The sequence below is a fragment of the Epinephelus lanceolatus genome, chromosome 9, assembly GCF_041903045.1.
Source record: "Epinephelus lanceolatus isolate andai-2023 chromosome 9, ASM4190304v1, whole genome shotgun sequence".
In the NCBI taxonomy this organism is placed as follows: domain Eukaryota; kingdom Metazoa; phylum Chordata; class Actinopteri; order Perciformes; family Serranidae; genus Epinephelus; species Epinephelus lanceolatus.
In genome coordinates this window covers 30,513,012-30,528,597 of record NC_135742.1, presented here as the reverse complement: position 1 = coordinate 30,528,597, position 15,586 = coordinate 30,513,012, and the positions used below count along the sequence as shown (strand labels likewise).

The 15,586-nt window shown below is 43.1% G+C and overlaps 1 protein-coding gene across 2 annotated transcripts in view; it reads right to left on the bottom strand.

The window, feature by feature from the left end:
* The window catches only part of tcf7l1b (transcription factor 7 like 1b), a 34,512-nt gene extending 22,309 nt beyond the window's left edge, over positions 1 to 12,203 (bottom strand). The window contains exons 1-3 of one of the 2 annotated variants that reach the window (XM_033620358.2): positions 11,254 to 12,203; positions 11,060 to 11,132; positions 10,832 to 10,959 (exon numbers count right to left, since the gene is read on the bottom strand). In XM_033620358.2, coding sequence (XP_033476249.1) covers positions 10,832 to 10,959; positions 11,060 to 11,132; positions 11,254 to 11,439 — 387 coding nt within the window. In that variant the 5' untranslated portion in view covers positions 11,440 to 12,203. The remainder of the gene's footprint in view (positions 1 to 10,831; positions 10,960 to 11,059; positions 11,133 to 11,253) is intronic. The other variant, XM_033620360.2, reaches the window with a different exon arrangement.
* Between the last annotated feature and the right edge of the window lie 3,383 nt (positions 12,204 to 15,586).

Here is a 15,586-nt window from a genome sequence, read left to right as displayed (position 1 = left end):
TTATCTTTCATGAAGAGCTGTTTCTGCGAACCCCAAATCGGTGCCACAATGCAACAAACTTCCACTCAATCCAAACTGCACACTTCTGCAAACAATTAGTGTTAACCCAAGAACTGTAAGCTGCTCAGAGAGAGCGAGGACAGAGAGACTGAGGGAGAAGGAGAGAAAGAGAGAAAGGGGGAGTGACTGGAGAAAGAGAGGGGTGCTTGTGCACAATTACAGCAGGGATTTATGGCCTGAGAAACAATTTATAAATCACAGCGCCTGAGCTAATGTGCTCCAGATTGTTCTCCATGCAGCTGCAATTTTGGTCTGCGTGAAACGGCATAATAAACCTGGCTGGAGGACATGTTTGGGTGGTGGTGGTGGTGGAGCAGGGAGAAAAGTTGAGTTGGTGGGTGGGGGCTGATGCGGGTGAGGTTGTGGGTTTGCAAACTTTTGGAGGTGTTTGGAACAAAGAAACTGAGAACTTTTTTTTTGGTGTGAGATTTTGCTGAGGTGCCATTCTTGTTTTTTTCAGTCGACAGAGAAAGAGCAAATAAGAAGGTTAGTACAAAAATCTCAGAAATATAAATTCCCAAACCATGCGAGGACCAATTACGGGATTTTTTCTATGGTAATAGTGGGCTTACACAGTAGCAGGACAGTAAATGCAACAAAACTGTAACTGAATAATTACTCAGGTTTCCACTGAGAAACAATTAAAGTCGCCAGCCGTAAACCTAAGACAGTTTTATGACCTCATTGTGAAACTGTGAACTATAACCTTCTAATTACACTCTCCACATGAGCGAAAATGAATTTTAGGTTATAATAAGAAAAGACAAATGTTGCAAACCGATCCCTTCATTGTGGCTACAGGCTGGTGTGGACGAAGGGATCGGATGTGCTGAGGGGAAGCCTGGGCTTTTGTGGCCACTCAGCCAACTGGCCCTGAACCTTGACCTCTAACCCTTCACCCTGGGGGGCAAACAAAGCTCTGAGTGACATCTGAAACTAGACACTCTGTGGGGAGAGAGTGTCTGGACAGGACTCAAATAACCCCATTAACTCTGCAGAAAAGATTTATGGCTTTTTATTCTTGCCCGTGCAAAATCTTGATCGCTGACGAGTCCTGTGGATCCGTCAAAGACAATTAGAGGTGTGCACCCAGTTTCGTCTTGTTTACTCGCCAACACCTCCATCTTGCACGAAGATAAGCAGAGAAAAAGTTCCATAATTAACGACTCCGGGTAGAGTTGTGATTAGCGGTGATACACACATATGCCAGCAGTTAGTCTGTATCCAAATAAATTCTGCTTAATACGAACAACATGAAGCTAATCTTCAGGCGGTTTTAAAAGAGTCACTGATGCATATTCACCAGCACCTCTGATGGATTCTATACAATGGATTACGTAAACAGCTCTGGCATTAGTATACTGTAAACAAAAACAGAGAGAAAAGTTGATGGTAAATGTGCTGCAGTGAATGCGGGCCTCCGTCGCCAGAATGCTGAAAGCCACTGTAGTATTTAAATCAGGCAAGGAGGGAGGAAGACTGGGCCAAGCATTCTGTAGCTCAGCTGTGAGGCTCTAAGCCGTTGCCCTAGGGTCTTTGTCCTGCCTTTCAGGGCAAGTCTGAGGTAGTCAAAGACCCTATTCATGACCGGCGCTCCCCCTGCCAACACACCCATACAGCCCCAGTCAAGTCAGCCGAGAGCTATAGAGCCTTCCCATTTCACACGAGAATCAGACCTGCCCCTAAAGCCTGCTTCAGGGATTTCCAATAGCCAACCCCTCCAACCCATGTACAAATCAAACAAAAGGGCTCCTTGGCCTACTCCATGTCATATAGGGCTGATTAGATCTTTTTTTTCTAATGTAGCTACTCTAAATTTGAGGCAAATAAGTCAGTCACATTTGTAGGGATTTAGTATACAGCCATGTAAATGGATGAGGGATTATGTCAGCGGACGACGTGGAGCGGCCATCCAACACCCTTTCGTTATCATTCAATAATACAAGATTCACCTCATGCCTATTTTAAAGAAACAGACAAACATGAGTATGTCAAATGATAAAGTCACAGAGCAAGGACATCTAATCACACTAGTCATCTGAGGCAGGCACAAGGGGGAATCCCTCTATCACTACTCATGTCCGAGGAGCACAAGACCCTTGACAACAGCCATTACTCATAAATAATCATTACCTCATCATTTTAAATTGAGCAGATAAGGTCAGGCAAGAGTCATATTCTTCGGCCGAGGCCAGACTGAAAAAAAATATCAAGACGTTTCTGCTGCTTCTGCTGTTTATTCTAACAGGATCCACAAGTCTGGGTCCAGTTAAGGAGGCTACACAGTTTAGATGACTTGCGCCTCTGCCACGCTTTAATTGAATTTGTTGCTCCGCAGAACATTGTGACTTCTTAACAAGTACAATTGGTTTACGAGGGTAACTAGGGGAAGCAAGGGGCACCTAAGGGTTACGTTCTTATCAATATTAGGACAAGCAAGCTCATGGGAAAACAGTACTTATGTGATATTCTAATTTCTAATTATCTCTAACCGAAAATTATTTTACCTTACCTTAACCCTCAAAGAATTGAAAGACTTATTTCAATTAATTCCACAGTTATTTCACAAGAGCAAATATGGCCATCAATAACAGCTAAAATAAATCTGGGTTTAATTCCATATCTACCTAGGCTCATCTTTTCCTCTTGTATTCTTAGACAAAGTTAGTAAAAGTAACCCCAAAGTAGCACGTCCCATTTATATAAAAGTATTAAAACATGGAAAAATTCCCTGTGGCTCCGTTTAAGATTTATGTAGTCAAACATACTATCCATTACATACTCCACTTGTGTTTTTAGAGCCGGAGCTAAATTCAGATTACAGATGGCACGTCAGTCTCTCAGTTACATCATCAGTTACAGCTCTAAGTTTATAGCATAAGTAAGTTTTAATCTTTATTTATACATAAGTATTAAGTGAGAGACAGATCCACGCTGTGACTTGAAGTAAATAAAAGATTATCGGTGAAGTAATAATTTACATGAATTGAAGCTATCCCAACTCAGCTATAATCTGCCAAAGGTCTGTAGGTTGCACGTGTACGCAGGTGCAATGTGTTGACGTGACATGTGTCCGTCAGGGGACGTGAGCCGCTCCGGCAGGCCAAACTTGCTCCACCATTACGGGGACAAACTCAGTGGGAAGCAGCCAAACTGATTTATAACTTCAACAAGAAGAACAGCTGCTCTGCTCGCTGTCAACTAACCTCATCCTGGACGGATATCCATCCACTTCTTAATTTAGTATGACCACTACAACCTCACTGATACTACGCACATACTGCATGACATGGCCTTTAACAGACGCGGCACAGCGAGAACACATTTCTACGTGAACTGAAGCGAAGCCCGATACAAATCTTCGTAGTGCTGATGCAACATGTGCAGGATCTGATAGCCTCCTGCTGTTTGCTGATTGGGCCTCTGCTGTAAGGGAATGGTGAAGCATTGTGGTCGACGGTGGAGAAACAGTGCTCTGTGGGAGACAGAATCCCTCAGATAAGTGAGTGCCTCAAGGTCTGGAAGCTGGCCCACCTCGGGATAACAGGCAAAGGAATAGCAGGACCCGTATCTGCCCCAGTTTATGCTCCCACCACCACATCTCATCAACAATCTCTCCTCCTGCCTTCTCTCTCTCTCTCTCTCTCTCTCTCTCTCTCTCTCGCTCTCTTGCTGCCTGCAGTGCTTAAACTGAAAACAGCTGCTTGGAATACCAGACTGATGAAACCCTGTTTAGAGCTTTTTCGTTTTCTTCCTGCTGTACAATCACGTTTTATTAGCATGGAGTGAAGCGTTTAAGGTACAATTACAGAGGGAAAACATTTCTTTATGTGAGCTCAACAGTAGTGGTTATGGCTATGAGTGGGCCACATACACTTATATGGGACAGTCCAGCAGCACAGCATACTGCCTTCCCCCACCCCCCAGTCTATCAGTTAGATACAAATATGACTACAAGTAAGGACTGTTTTCGCTATCAGCTAATCTGAAGGGCTCAATCAAATTACGCTGTCTGTAGCCGAAACAACAGTCGACTGATAAGATGATCAACAGGGATTAATCTGCATCTATTTTGATAATCAGTAGGACCCAATAACAAAATACAATACCAGTACCTTTAAAGGTCCAGTGTGCAGGATTTAGGGACATCTATTGGCAGAACATCATATTCGTAACTACGTTTTAATTAGTGTGTAATCACCTGAAAATAAGAATCACTGTGTTTTCGTTACCTTAGAATGAGCAGCTTATATCTATATATGGAGGGGTTCCTCATCTATACAGTCCGCCATGTTGTTCTACAGTAGCCCAGACTGGGTAAAAGCTGGCTCTAGATACACATTTGGCACACAGGTGAAGTTTAAGATGACTGCAATCTGCAACCTAACCACTAGATGCCACTAAATCCTACACACTAGACCTTTAAAGTGATCCCAAAACAAATTAAGTACTTCATTTAATATCATTTTGTCTTCTCCATTGGATACCAGTCATATGATTGGAAGTACTTACTTAATCCTGGCAGACGCCTCAAGCATGTAGTATAGCCATTCTTTTGAACGTTTTGGTGGCATCTTGTCACGCTGAACTGCCAACTATGTCAAAAAAACTGCACTCGACTTCACCACACTACAGACTTTACGGGTTGTAGCTGCTGTAGTAGTGGGCCAATCACATGAAACATCAAATCGAAGAACGCTTGCGGTTATCGGCTGTGAGCAAAATCACATAAACAGTCTTTTTTTTCTAGATCTGGGTACAAAAAGGATCAAATGCAGGTATCCTTGATTGGAGACGTTTTGATACTACTTGGTACTGGGTTATTTCAGTCATGGTATCGTACTGATACCAGCAGTAGTTTATCACTTAGTAGTTACAGACATGTTTCAAGCAAGCATTCCCAGAATATTCACTGATTCTCAACTGTGACTATTTGATGTTTTTCTCTATCACATTTGACAGTAAACTCAATATCTTTGGGTTTTTTTTATTGTTGGTCATACAAATAAGCCTGGGCTCTTTTCCATTTTCTAGAATTTTACAGCCCAACCAATTAAATATATTTAATTAACAGCTGCAGCCATGAATCACGTATTAGTTTAACTAACAGACCATCAACCAAAATATGTTCGATGTCTGACATGCTGATGTAACCAAAACAGAAAGCAGAAGCTGCAAAGAGCTCATGTTTGGATTTAAAATGATTTTACAAGATAAATGAGTTTAACAATTTATCCATGATCAGATATTGTTCCAGGACACATAGTTTCAGGACTGTGGTCACTTGGGAGTGAGTCTGACCACCTTCCTGATAAATCCAGGGGCCCACCCTCATCCCTCCCATCCCCCCCCCCCCCCCTTTGCACCAGGGCTCCAGGTTAAGACCACAGAACAGACATGACTAAGCTGGTATTCACATGACACATGATACATGTCTCCACCTCCCACATCTTCATCTCCCAGAGCTTTAATTCATGGTAAAAACTTTTTTGATAATTAGCAGCTGTGGAGGACGGCAGATAGCAAGCTTTGTGTTTCCACTGCTCCAGACTCAACTCTTCTGTCTCTGAGTTTCATAATAGCTCAACCAAGCAGTGACCATCCCCTACACAAGGATTGCAATTGTTTGAAAGTGTAGACCAAACACGTGTAGACATGACCAGCAGTTTCCTCAATAAGTAGCTAGAGATTTTTTGTTTACTGAAAGGCTTTAATATCTAACTCTACAGCAGCTTTTTTGTTGTTGTTTTGATGTCAAACAGACATGGTCAACAACACGTCGTTAAAGTGCTTCAAAGCTATAAAGAGATTTTGGTGTGAACTCAGGTTGTTAGGGATGTTCACCTTTGGCCAAATGTCTCTCTTGAAAACACAAGTTTGCCCAAATTTTTTAACAGGGAAAAAGCAATGTACCAAACCGCGGAGCAGCTCCAGCCAAACACAGCGAATGAGAAAAACACATTAATTGATAAAAACACATTTGCACACATATTCATCTTGGCACATCAAAGGGATTCATTGATGTCACTGAACATGGGGAGTCTGCGGCTGGAGAGGGGAGATGTTGGTTATCCTTTCCTCAAAGGGTGCTGAGATGCTCCTGATGGGCCCCGCGCTCGAGAAGCCAGAGAGCGCTATAAACAGAATTTCTAATGTCAGGCGGGCGGGTGGGTGGGTTTAGGTAGTGAACTAGCAGGCTATGGGGTAGTGGGAGGAATTGACGCCAGCTCATGCTTTCCACAGAGACCAAAGAGGGAAGGATACAGACCAGGACTGACACCATTTCACACAGTTCTATACAAGTGATGTTAGGAAGTCAGCGTGAGCATCAACGGTCTGAAAACTGAAGGCATGATCCTGTAAGACTGTATAACAAAGGCTGTATGTGAAGCTACAGATTACAGAAGTGTTTCTTTCCACTCTGACGCCTACTGATTTCAATGTCTGTTACACACTGAGTGAATTTATACATGTAAAGTGGAATATTTGCAAACTGCTCTGATAATACAATCACCACTATACACTGCTTTGCTTTGTGTTGCACTAATTAGGCCTGTCCTTGAGTACCCCTGTGTCACATAAAAGTAACTGCTGAGACACACAGTTGTTGAGATACACAACAATTTCAACTGTAATCAATTAAAATGCTTCTATTTTAAAATGTGAAAGTGCACGCATCAGTCCAAACTCCTCCTCCTCAAACTAAAATCATGACGAATCTAATATTTCAAAAACGTTTATTAATTTGCCAAATTTAATTTAATTTCCTCAAGCCCTAGCACTGAGTTTATTATCAGAATGAATCACTCCAGACGAGAGCTCTCAGCCAGCGATGGCATTTCTGCGGTCGCTCGCGATCTGTTTTTAATTGAACAGTGCCACTAAATTGATGTAGATGTGTTTGCCTTTGAAGGAAAAATCTTTTAAAAACTATAAACCCAGTCAAAAATGTTAGCTCTGTTGACACAGCGCTTGGTTGAAAAAATATTTGCCGCGCTAACATTCAGGAACACAACACTGAGGGTTGTCAGAATGTGAGCCCTGTACACTGTTCCCTCTGTTGCAAAGTATCCACAGAGCCTCACCTGAGCACCCCTCCCCACCCCTCCTCTCCATCAACCCCCGACACTCACAGACCTTACACACACAAACGTGCAGCACGCATGGATGCATGTGTGCACATTCGCGTATGCAAGCAAGGTGAGCGAAATGCCAAGTGAGCCACCTGATGAAAAGACACCTCCACACAAACAGCGTTTGCTTATGCAGGGTGAGGCCCTTTTATTCAGTGGGACAATGTCTGTGTTGACTTTTTCTTTGTCTGCACATTTTTAAGCACCAAAAGCAGCAGAAAAAAACGGGGGAAGGAAAAAAAGAGTGGAAGTCAGAGAGGCATGCAATCGTAGCCACCGACATGTTCAGACTTATACAAGCTCTCCATTCATATCTCAATCTCAAACAATTTTCTATTCAACAATCATGCTCGGGAGTTGGAGTGTCCCGCTGCGCATTTGATGAAGATACATTCGAGCGACTAACCTCGCTCTCGCATACGTGCCACCTCTCACACACAAGAGGCATTTCACTCTTTGGTGATGATGATGATGTACTAGCAGAGTTATCTAAAAGTGCTGATGAGGCTGACAAGAGGTGGCGTCAAAGCAGAGTGTGTGCTCACCAATTAAATCTGGCACCAGTCTGTCACTACGGGAACAATGTGGCGATAATCACATCAATGAATTGACAAACAATAAGCTGGATTTGTCGGACTGACTTGGTAGGAAGGGGGGAAAAAAGAAAACTCTCTCTGGGCCTGGCACACCACAGCAGGCAGAAGTCTGGTGGAACATCTCTGCAAACATAAAAAACCTCCCTCCTCAGCTCTCAGTGGATTACAGCAGAATGTCAGCTCTGAGCAGGCTTTAAATCAGTTATGCTTGGCCCTCAGGGGAACTCTGTGCTGATCCCATGTAGGCCTGTCTCTCATTGCTCATGATAGGGTTGCCACATCCAAATTTAAAAGTTCGGGCCTCAAATCCTTCATCCTTCTGCACATTGCTGAGTGAAATCACTGCACGATGACTCTTGAGCAACATCTCGTATCTATTACTGAGCAGTGTGTTCCCTTAAATGCTGATATGTGCGGAATACATATGCATTACACTGCTTCAGTACTTTATTATTACGCAAAGATGGCAGACCGGAAGGGGGAGTTGTAAATAGATGCATGCAGGAAATGAAAAAAAACATGCCTCACACACACGTGCACACATTATTCTATCTGTAATTACAAAAAAATATATATATTTTACTCAAAGCAATTAAACTAAGAGCTGCAGAGAAGTCTGTCGGCTGGCAATAATCACGTGATCTGCTAGAGAGCCATAACTTTAATATGTCTCCATGCAGCACAAGTACAACCACATACCACACCACACTTATAAAACAAATCTGTCAGTCCCAGCAGGGCTTTCCAAGACACACACTATAATACACAGGGATTGTTTGTGAGAAGTGGCAACACAAATTAGGCTACCCTGTGGGCAAATTTTTTTATCTCACAAGCCAATCAGCATATTCCACACAATGATGCCTGATAAATGGGGCCGAGGAGTTCGGTTAAACTAAGTTGTTGGCCAGGCGTGGGTGCAGGCCGCTGGTAAATATCATCTGTACTGAACTTCATCCACAGGTGTAAACAAACCAAACCCCCAGAATGCGAGCCTAAAAAGGTGCTAAGTCGAACCTCTCTCATCAATCAAATTCACTGCGTTAAGCCACAGGCAATATGGAGGACCTTAAGACATCTGCTAAGTATGCCAGCCATTGTCTGCCTGCATGTTTTCTGCCACGCTGATGATTGACACAGTCAGCTCACTCTGTCCCATTGACCTCATTCTTTTCTCTTTCTAACATGGAGGATTATACCTCTGAATTTTAAATCCTCTCCAATTATTTGCTACTTTGCCTCGAGTAACAAGAACAGCAGTTTTTAATTTTCAACTTTGCTTTCCTGGACAAAAACACAAGACAGTGAGCGGCTTTCATACAAGACACAAGACAAAACAAAGCAGAGACTAGATAATGGGCTGCTAAAAATTCAGACAGTTACTTAAGACTGTTTGCTCCTTAATTATACTAAACACATCCAACAAAGTTTTCTGGTAAAAAATCTGTCAGAAAAAGCACAGCACGTTACGCTGCATTTACATTCCCGCGTGTTTATCTCTGACATTATCCTCTTCGAAGCTCTGGTGGCCAGAAGCAACGAGATAGACGATCTGCACACAGTGGTATGTATCACCTAGTGTGAGCAGAGTAGCCATTTAGTTAATGAGCCCCAATGGAGACCTCCAATGAAGCCATCAAGACTGCTCAGAATAACAATGGTCAACTAACGCCTTTCTAATTGAATGGAAGGTAGAGGGAGGCAAGGGGAGTGGGCCTGGAACAGTGAAAAGGAGACAGAAAAAAAGGGAAGGGGGGGCAAAGAGGGGGCCTTTTCAGTCAGATGCCTGCCAGGCCTTAACGAAAGTACTTGTTTTTCGGGGGGGATGTGACATGGATTGGGGGATGGATGAGCTCGGAGGAACACAGCTCTCCAGCAGGGATTATTTCAAGGAAGTTTGCATAGTTAAATTGCATTTAATAGGTTGCCATCCCAAATAGTGTTGGTGAAATTGCTTAAAATCTTGCATGTTTGTTAGGAATCAGCGTCCATTGTCACTACATATGACATGTTCTTTGACCTTAGTGTGGACTGTTTTTTTATATCATGAACTTACTTCTGTGACTTTATTAGTCATGTCTGCAGCATTGCTAACTGCTGTGAAATCATTGTACAGCCTCCACGCTTTATTAGCCTGTTGTTAAGGCGTGTTAAAATGTGAAATGTATGGATTATACTGGAGAAACCAAAGCAACTATAATCCCAACGCTGGCTGAAAGCCCTTCACAAGCTTCATGGACGACTGATGTGATGCAACAAGTCAATGAATCATTGCGAACTCCACATCAACAACACTTACTTAAGAGTGTCAACCCTTATCTAGACTTTTTAAAAGTCCCTGCACAACAGCTGTCACAGACACGGCAGTGAAATGCCTCCCATGTGTGTCAAAGCGAGGTATTACATTGTGTTACTGAAGGATATGACTTCAGGAACAGGTTATTTTTTTTTTTTATACTTTCTGCAGGGAATGTGTGCAAAAAGCCCGTAGGGTTCAAAAGTAGTGATAGTGGCTTGACTGCATACTGAGGGAAGGCCTTCCTTAAAAACAGAAGTGCAAACACAAAGGCAATCTTGCACTTCTAAAATACATTCTTTTGAAGAATACTTGCATCTACAGTGCAAAATATAAGAAACTAATGGTGGAAGCATATTAAATAAAAGCATGTTTAGTAAAGCAAGGTCACTTTAAAGTATGATCAACGTGCAGCATGGGTGTTGCAGGATATTTTCGACAAGGAATTGCCATAAATCATTCAAAAATAATACAGGAAAACAAAGAATGACTAATGTGTCTGAACTTTGAGCCGATTGAGAAGTTGTCAAATGCACGGCTTGTAGAGGGGGTGGGTGGCAGGGAGAAATTTATATCCCCAAAAAAAGAACAAAGAAGTAGTTAGTACTCCTTGAGAGGCCACTCGGAGGGAATATGGCGGTCTGGCAGTGCACAAGGAACTTTTACGCACGGCCAAAGTTTTTGCAGAGCGCGAGCAAACGAGGAAAAGGGAGGAAAGAGTAACATATCCACGGGGGGGAACTTACTGTTCGTGCACTCGGAGACAGTGACCCGTTGGATAGGTATGGATTGGTAAGGTCTGGGATCATGAGAAACGGGTAGCCTGGATAGTGAGGACTCTTAAAAAAGCCACCATCTTGCTGCCTCCTCAGTGCTGCAAGGAGAAAGAAAAGTGAGGGTTGATATAAAGGCACAAAAGCGACACAATTGCCAGCTGTGGCACATGAAGAGGTTTAGTTATATATGTTTTTTACCTTCATTGAAGTAGTCTCTTGCTTTCTCATAACTTTCTGAGTCTGGTCTGGTTTGGGGGCGCCTCTCAGCTTGCTGACAAGGGGAGAAATATACACACGGAGGGGGAGAAACTATTGAAACTTTCAACACTATTATTATTTCTCTTCACGCTGGGCAGCATGAGACGCTTTTTATATATTTGCAATGTCCTTACCTCTGAGTCTGACGAGCTGCTGTTGTTTTCCGACTCGTTCACTAAGGAGGATTTCACATCATCCAAATCCCTTTCCGCTGACACATTTTCGGATATCTTTTCCTCCTGCTCCCCTTCGTCTTTAAACGAAATCATCTCATCATTGGCCCCCAAATCATCCCCACCACCTCCGTTCAGCTGAGGCATTTTTGCAGGATAGATCGTATCGAGGTGAGGCGAGAAACAAACAAAAAAAAAACAATCGCAGTATATTTTTATATGATCAGATCAATGTAGTCCAAACGTGTCACTGGAGTAGTAAACTAACTACAAGAAAAAGTGTTCATGTTTCAAAAGCCCCTTTTCATCCTCTGAACGTGCTCCACTGGTCCATGACGAGCCTCGCGATAATAATCCACAGTTAAAGTTGCGACAGAGGCAGAAAATATCGCAGGATATTTTGGCGTCGGCGGCCGGATGCGCAGCAACTTGGCAAAGTTTGGTCTCCTTCGCAGCTTGTGGACAACTTGTGGCCCCTGTGTGTGTCTCCTTGTTGTGCTGCTGAGGAATGGGACTCTCTCTCCTCCTCCTACAGAGCCCGGGGACCACATAAACTACAGTCCGAGCGACCGAGCAGGGGTTACTCAAGAACAAGGAACGCGTCCGATATGATCTCCTTTAATATCCATGTGTGAGAAAACAATGGCTCGAGTTTTTAAAAAAAAGAAAAAGAAAACACGAGACGATCAGGCTGCAGTTTTCTCCACTTCTCACTCGCTTCTTGTTTTTTCTTCCCTAACAAGCGACGATCCGCAGTTTCTTCCTCTTGCAAAGTTGATCAAGGAGAAATAAAAGCCGATGCAAGTGTGTATAAAAATGTTCAACTGGACGTGGTCGCCCTTTCCCTCCACATTGCTGCCGGGGAATGCGCCCTGAAAAACTACTTGGTTGTTCAAGTGGAAGAAAAGCGCAGCCCGTCCGTAGGGGAGGAGTTTGCACTGAAAACCGACACTTCATTCACCACCATGTAGATCAGCTATTCTTCACTCTCAAGCCACCAACGCACAGCCACCACAGCATGCAGTGAAATGAGGGCATTTGGACGGAATAATGGAGGTTTGCAAATGGAGAGATACAGTAACCAAACACATAGGGCAGAATGAGACAGTTATTTATAGCAGTATTATTATTAGTATTAATGCTGACTTTATTTTTTAAAGGATCACTCAGTCAATTCTGCATGTGTTATGAGAATAAACTTATGTTTTCTTATGGGAAGTTGAAGGAAACTTAAGCAGCACCAATCTATCATGTGGTGATCAGCTGATACCTACGCAATATTGTCAGGGAAAGATAAGAGTGTAGGTTTTGTTTCAACATTTGGGAGGACACATATGTAATCAGTGGGTTAAGGGGTCCAGAAAAATTCAAACACTTGATTTAGTGCATTCAGGTGACATGTATGCATCAATTTGTGCATTTATGACTTTTTTATGTGCATTTTAATTTTGTCAAAAAAAGAAGCCTTCTGCTGCTTTTCTGTTTCTATTAATATAGAGGGGGATGTGTCCCCTCTGCCCCCCCCCCCTTAAATCTACGCCTATGGGGCAAGAGACCACACTGCCTCCCTCTGTGTGAAAATGACAGACCAGGACTAAGTGAAAAAGTCATAATTACACACTGCCATGTAAATTGCACGTCTGTGTGTCCTAAAAACAATGCGCTGGGAAAGACAAAGCGCAATAACACCTGGGATAAGCAGGGGCCCATTGTGGCACAACTGTAGGCATGACAGAGAGAGGCAGCATGCAGGCCTCCTCTGACAGGACAAACCTCACTTCTCTGCCCCCCCCCCCTCTCTCTCTCTCTCTCTCTGGGCTGTAATACATGGCCCCATTGTTGATTTGAGGAACAGGACTGGAGGCCCTGTTTTGCAAGCAGTCTTGGAAGAAGGAGGAAGGGAAGTTGTTTCAGCTTTTTTTCTCCATTCCTGTGGAGTAACCTGCACATTAATCTGAACCATGACTCGGAGATGTGTTTTTTTTTTAAATGCACGAAAAAGAAATGTTTGCTCTCAAAGTTGCAAAGTTGGATGTACACACAGAAGTTAGCTGCTGCTCCTGTGTCCCTGAAGCTCTTTTAGAACATTTTCCATCCCCCATCCCGTCTTCACCTGTCTCAGTCCAAGTCCGATGGACCTCAGACTTCTCTTTACTTCTGATGCAATTCGACAGGCTTCCCCCCGTTTGAGAAAAGAAGTCATTGATGTTGTCGACTGCGTGTCAGCAAGCTGAGGGTTGACTGACAATTCAGCAGTGTCTCCACGGGCCTCATTAGATCCACACTCCTCCTGGGTGTGAGTGTGTGTGCGCTCAGTGTGTGTATTTGTATTCAGTTAAAAGCAACATATACTGTAGTTGCATACTGCATCATCTATGAATTGCATGCCGGGTGGTTATGGATAGTGGGGTTTCTCAGACGCAGAGATACAGGTTTGCACTTGCTTGCACACACACACACACACAGGTGAATATTTGCCCTCAGGGCTACATATCATTGTTTTTCTTGGCTACAGTATGCAGGGAATGCATTCTCCAAATGATGCTCGCAAAAGATGTTCATCCACATTTGTGATGCAACACTTTAGACTGACACTGAGCTAAAATCTATTTTTTTTCCACCAAAAAAACGAAGATTTTTCCCCCCTAAATGTATCACATGTCGGAGATGTAATGGACTGTGCATGTCCCAGCAGGTGTAATTACAATTATTCAGTGCTCATGGACCATAGCTTTATGAATGATTAATAAAGAAATCAAATATTAAAACAAGTCAACACAGAAAAAATAATAATGACATGCATAAGCAGTCGCTGAGCAGGAATATCTCTTAAATACTGACACTTCTCACACACGCACAAGTTTCAGCAGTGTGCTATTAAGCACCATTGGCATGCAGTAAGTAGACTGTTGTTCACAGTGAGCTGTAACAGAACAGCGAGACATAACACTTAGGTGATAAATGTAAAAAAAAAAAATATCCAGCATATCAGAAATGTTTTATTCCGAAGTGAGAAAGCCACCATTTCACAAACAAAAGGATGCCTATTGTTACAAAATGGATGCAGGCGTGACAATAAAGCAGACTAATTGATCGCTTTTAGCTTTAATGGAAGACATAATTATTACACATACATGTTTGCTGATTGAGAAATTTCAGGTGTCTTTTATGTGTTTTGTTTTGGAGCTCCATGCGCTGGTTTAATCATTAAAGCATCTGCACTTTTGCTTTTTTTTGTAGAAAATCTGACAATGGAGTATTTGGTAAAAATAAATTTCTTCATACCTGCAACATGTGAGAGGAGAGGATATTTATCTCCTTTAAATATGCCTACGTATCCCTCCCTTCTGTACGACTGCCTCGTTGGAGTGGGATTGGTTTTAACTGGGAGTTGATGAGGGGTCAGGAGAGATGCGAACAGCCACAATCTTAGCCTGGGGGCAGATCGACTGGTGGCCAGAAAATTTATTCAGTGGGTGCTGTCCCTGCATCTGCCTTACTTTGAAGTTGCTCTCTCAACTCTGGCTTGTCGTACGTGACAGTGTGTTCATCTACCCCCCCTTTCACTAAAGAGAGCGGGGGGAAAAGCAGAGATGGAGCACTCGTGTGTGTCGATACCCATGTATGTGATTCACCTTCCACGTGTGGTGTGTGTGCTCCTACCAGGGTGTGTATGGGTTCGTGTGTGTGTGTTTGTGTGGTGTTATGTGCGTGTGTTTGAAAGACAGTGAGGGAGGAGAGAGGGGGGAGATGCTGCGTGCCAATCCATACTCGCTTTGGAGAATTCAAGGTCATTCTTTCATGTTTTGCCAACCATCGGTCAATCAGTTTCCAATCAAAGTGGTGCTTAATTCAGCAGTAATTCCCATCTCCTCATCACGTTTTCGCCTCACTATTCCAGAGGCGTTAAAGCATTTCCCTTGTCTTCCCTCTGATCTGCTGCAGTGTGTCCAACATGTCTTGCCAGGGCCAAACCCGCCCTGTCAAGCTCTCTAATAATACTAGTTAAAGTGTGCGGAGGACATGTCAGATCACACAATGTGCGACTGCTGCGTCCATCTATCTCACTTCAGGAGATTTAGGTCTCACTTGATTGTCTTTGAAGCGTACCCAAGTCATGTTCTTTCATTAATCCAAAGAGCCCTCCGCGATGTCTCCATTCGTTTTTTTTTGTACGGCTTGAATTTCGGGAGATGGTGCAAGAAGATGGTCAAAGCAAATCTGGAAGAATTATGAAAGATATGACCTCTTAGCCTTGCATTAAGATGCTCAATAAAACACATTGTTTTCTGTT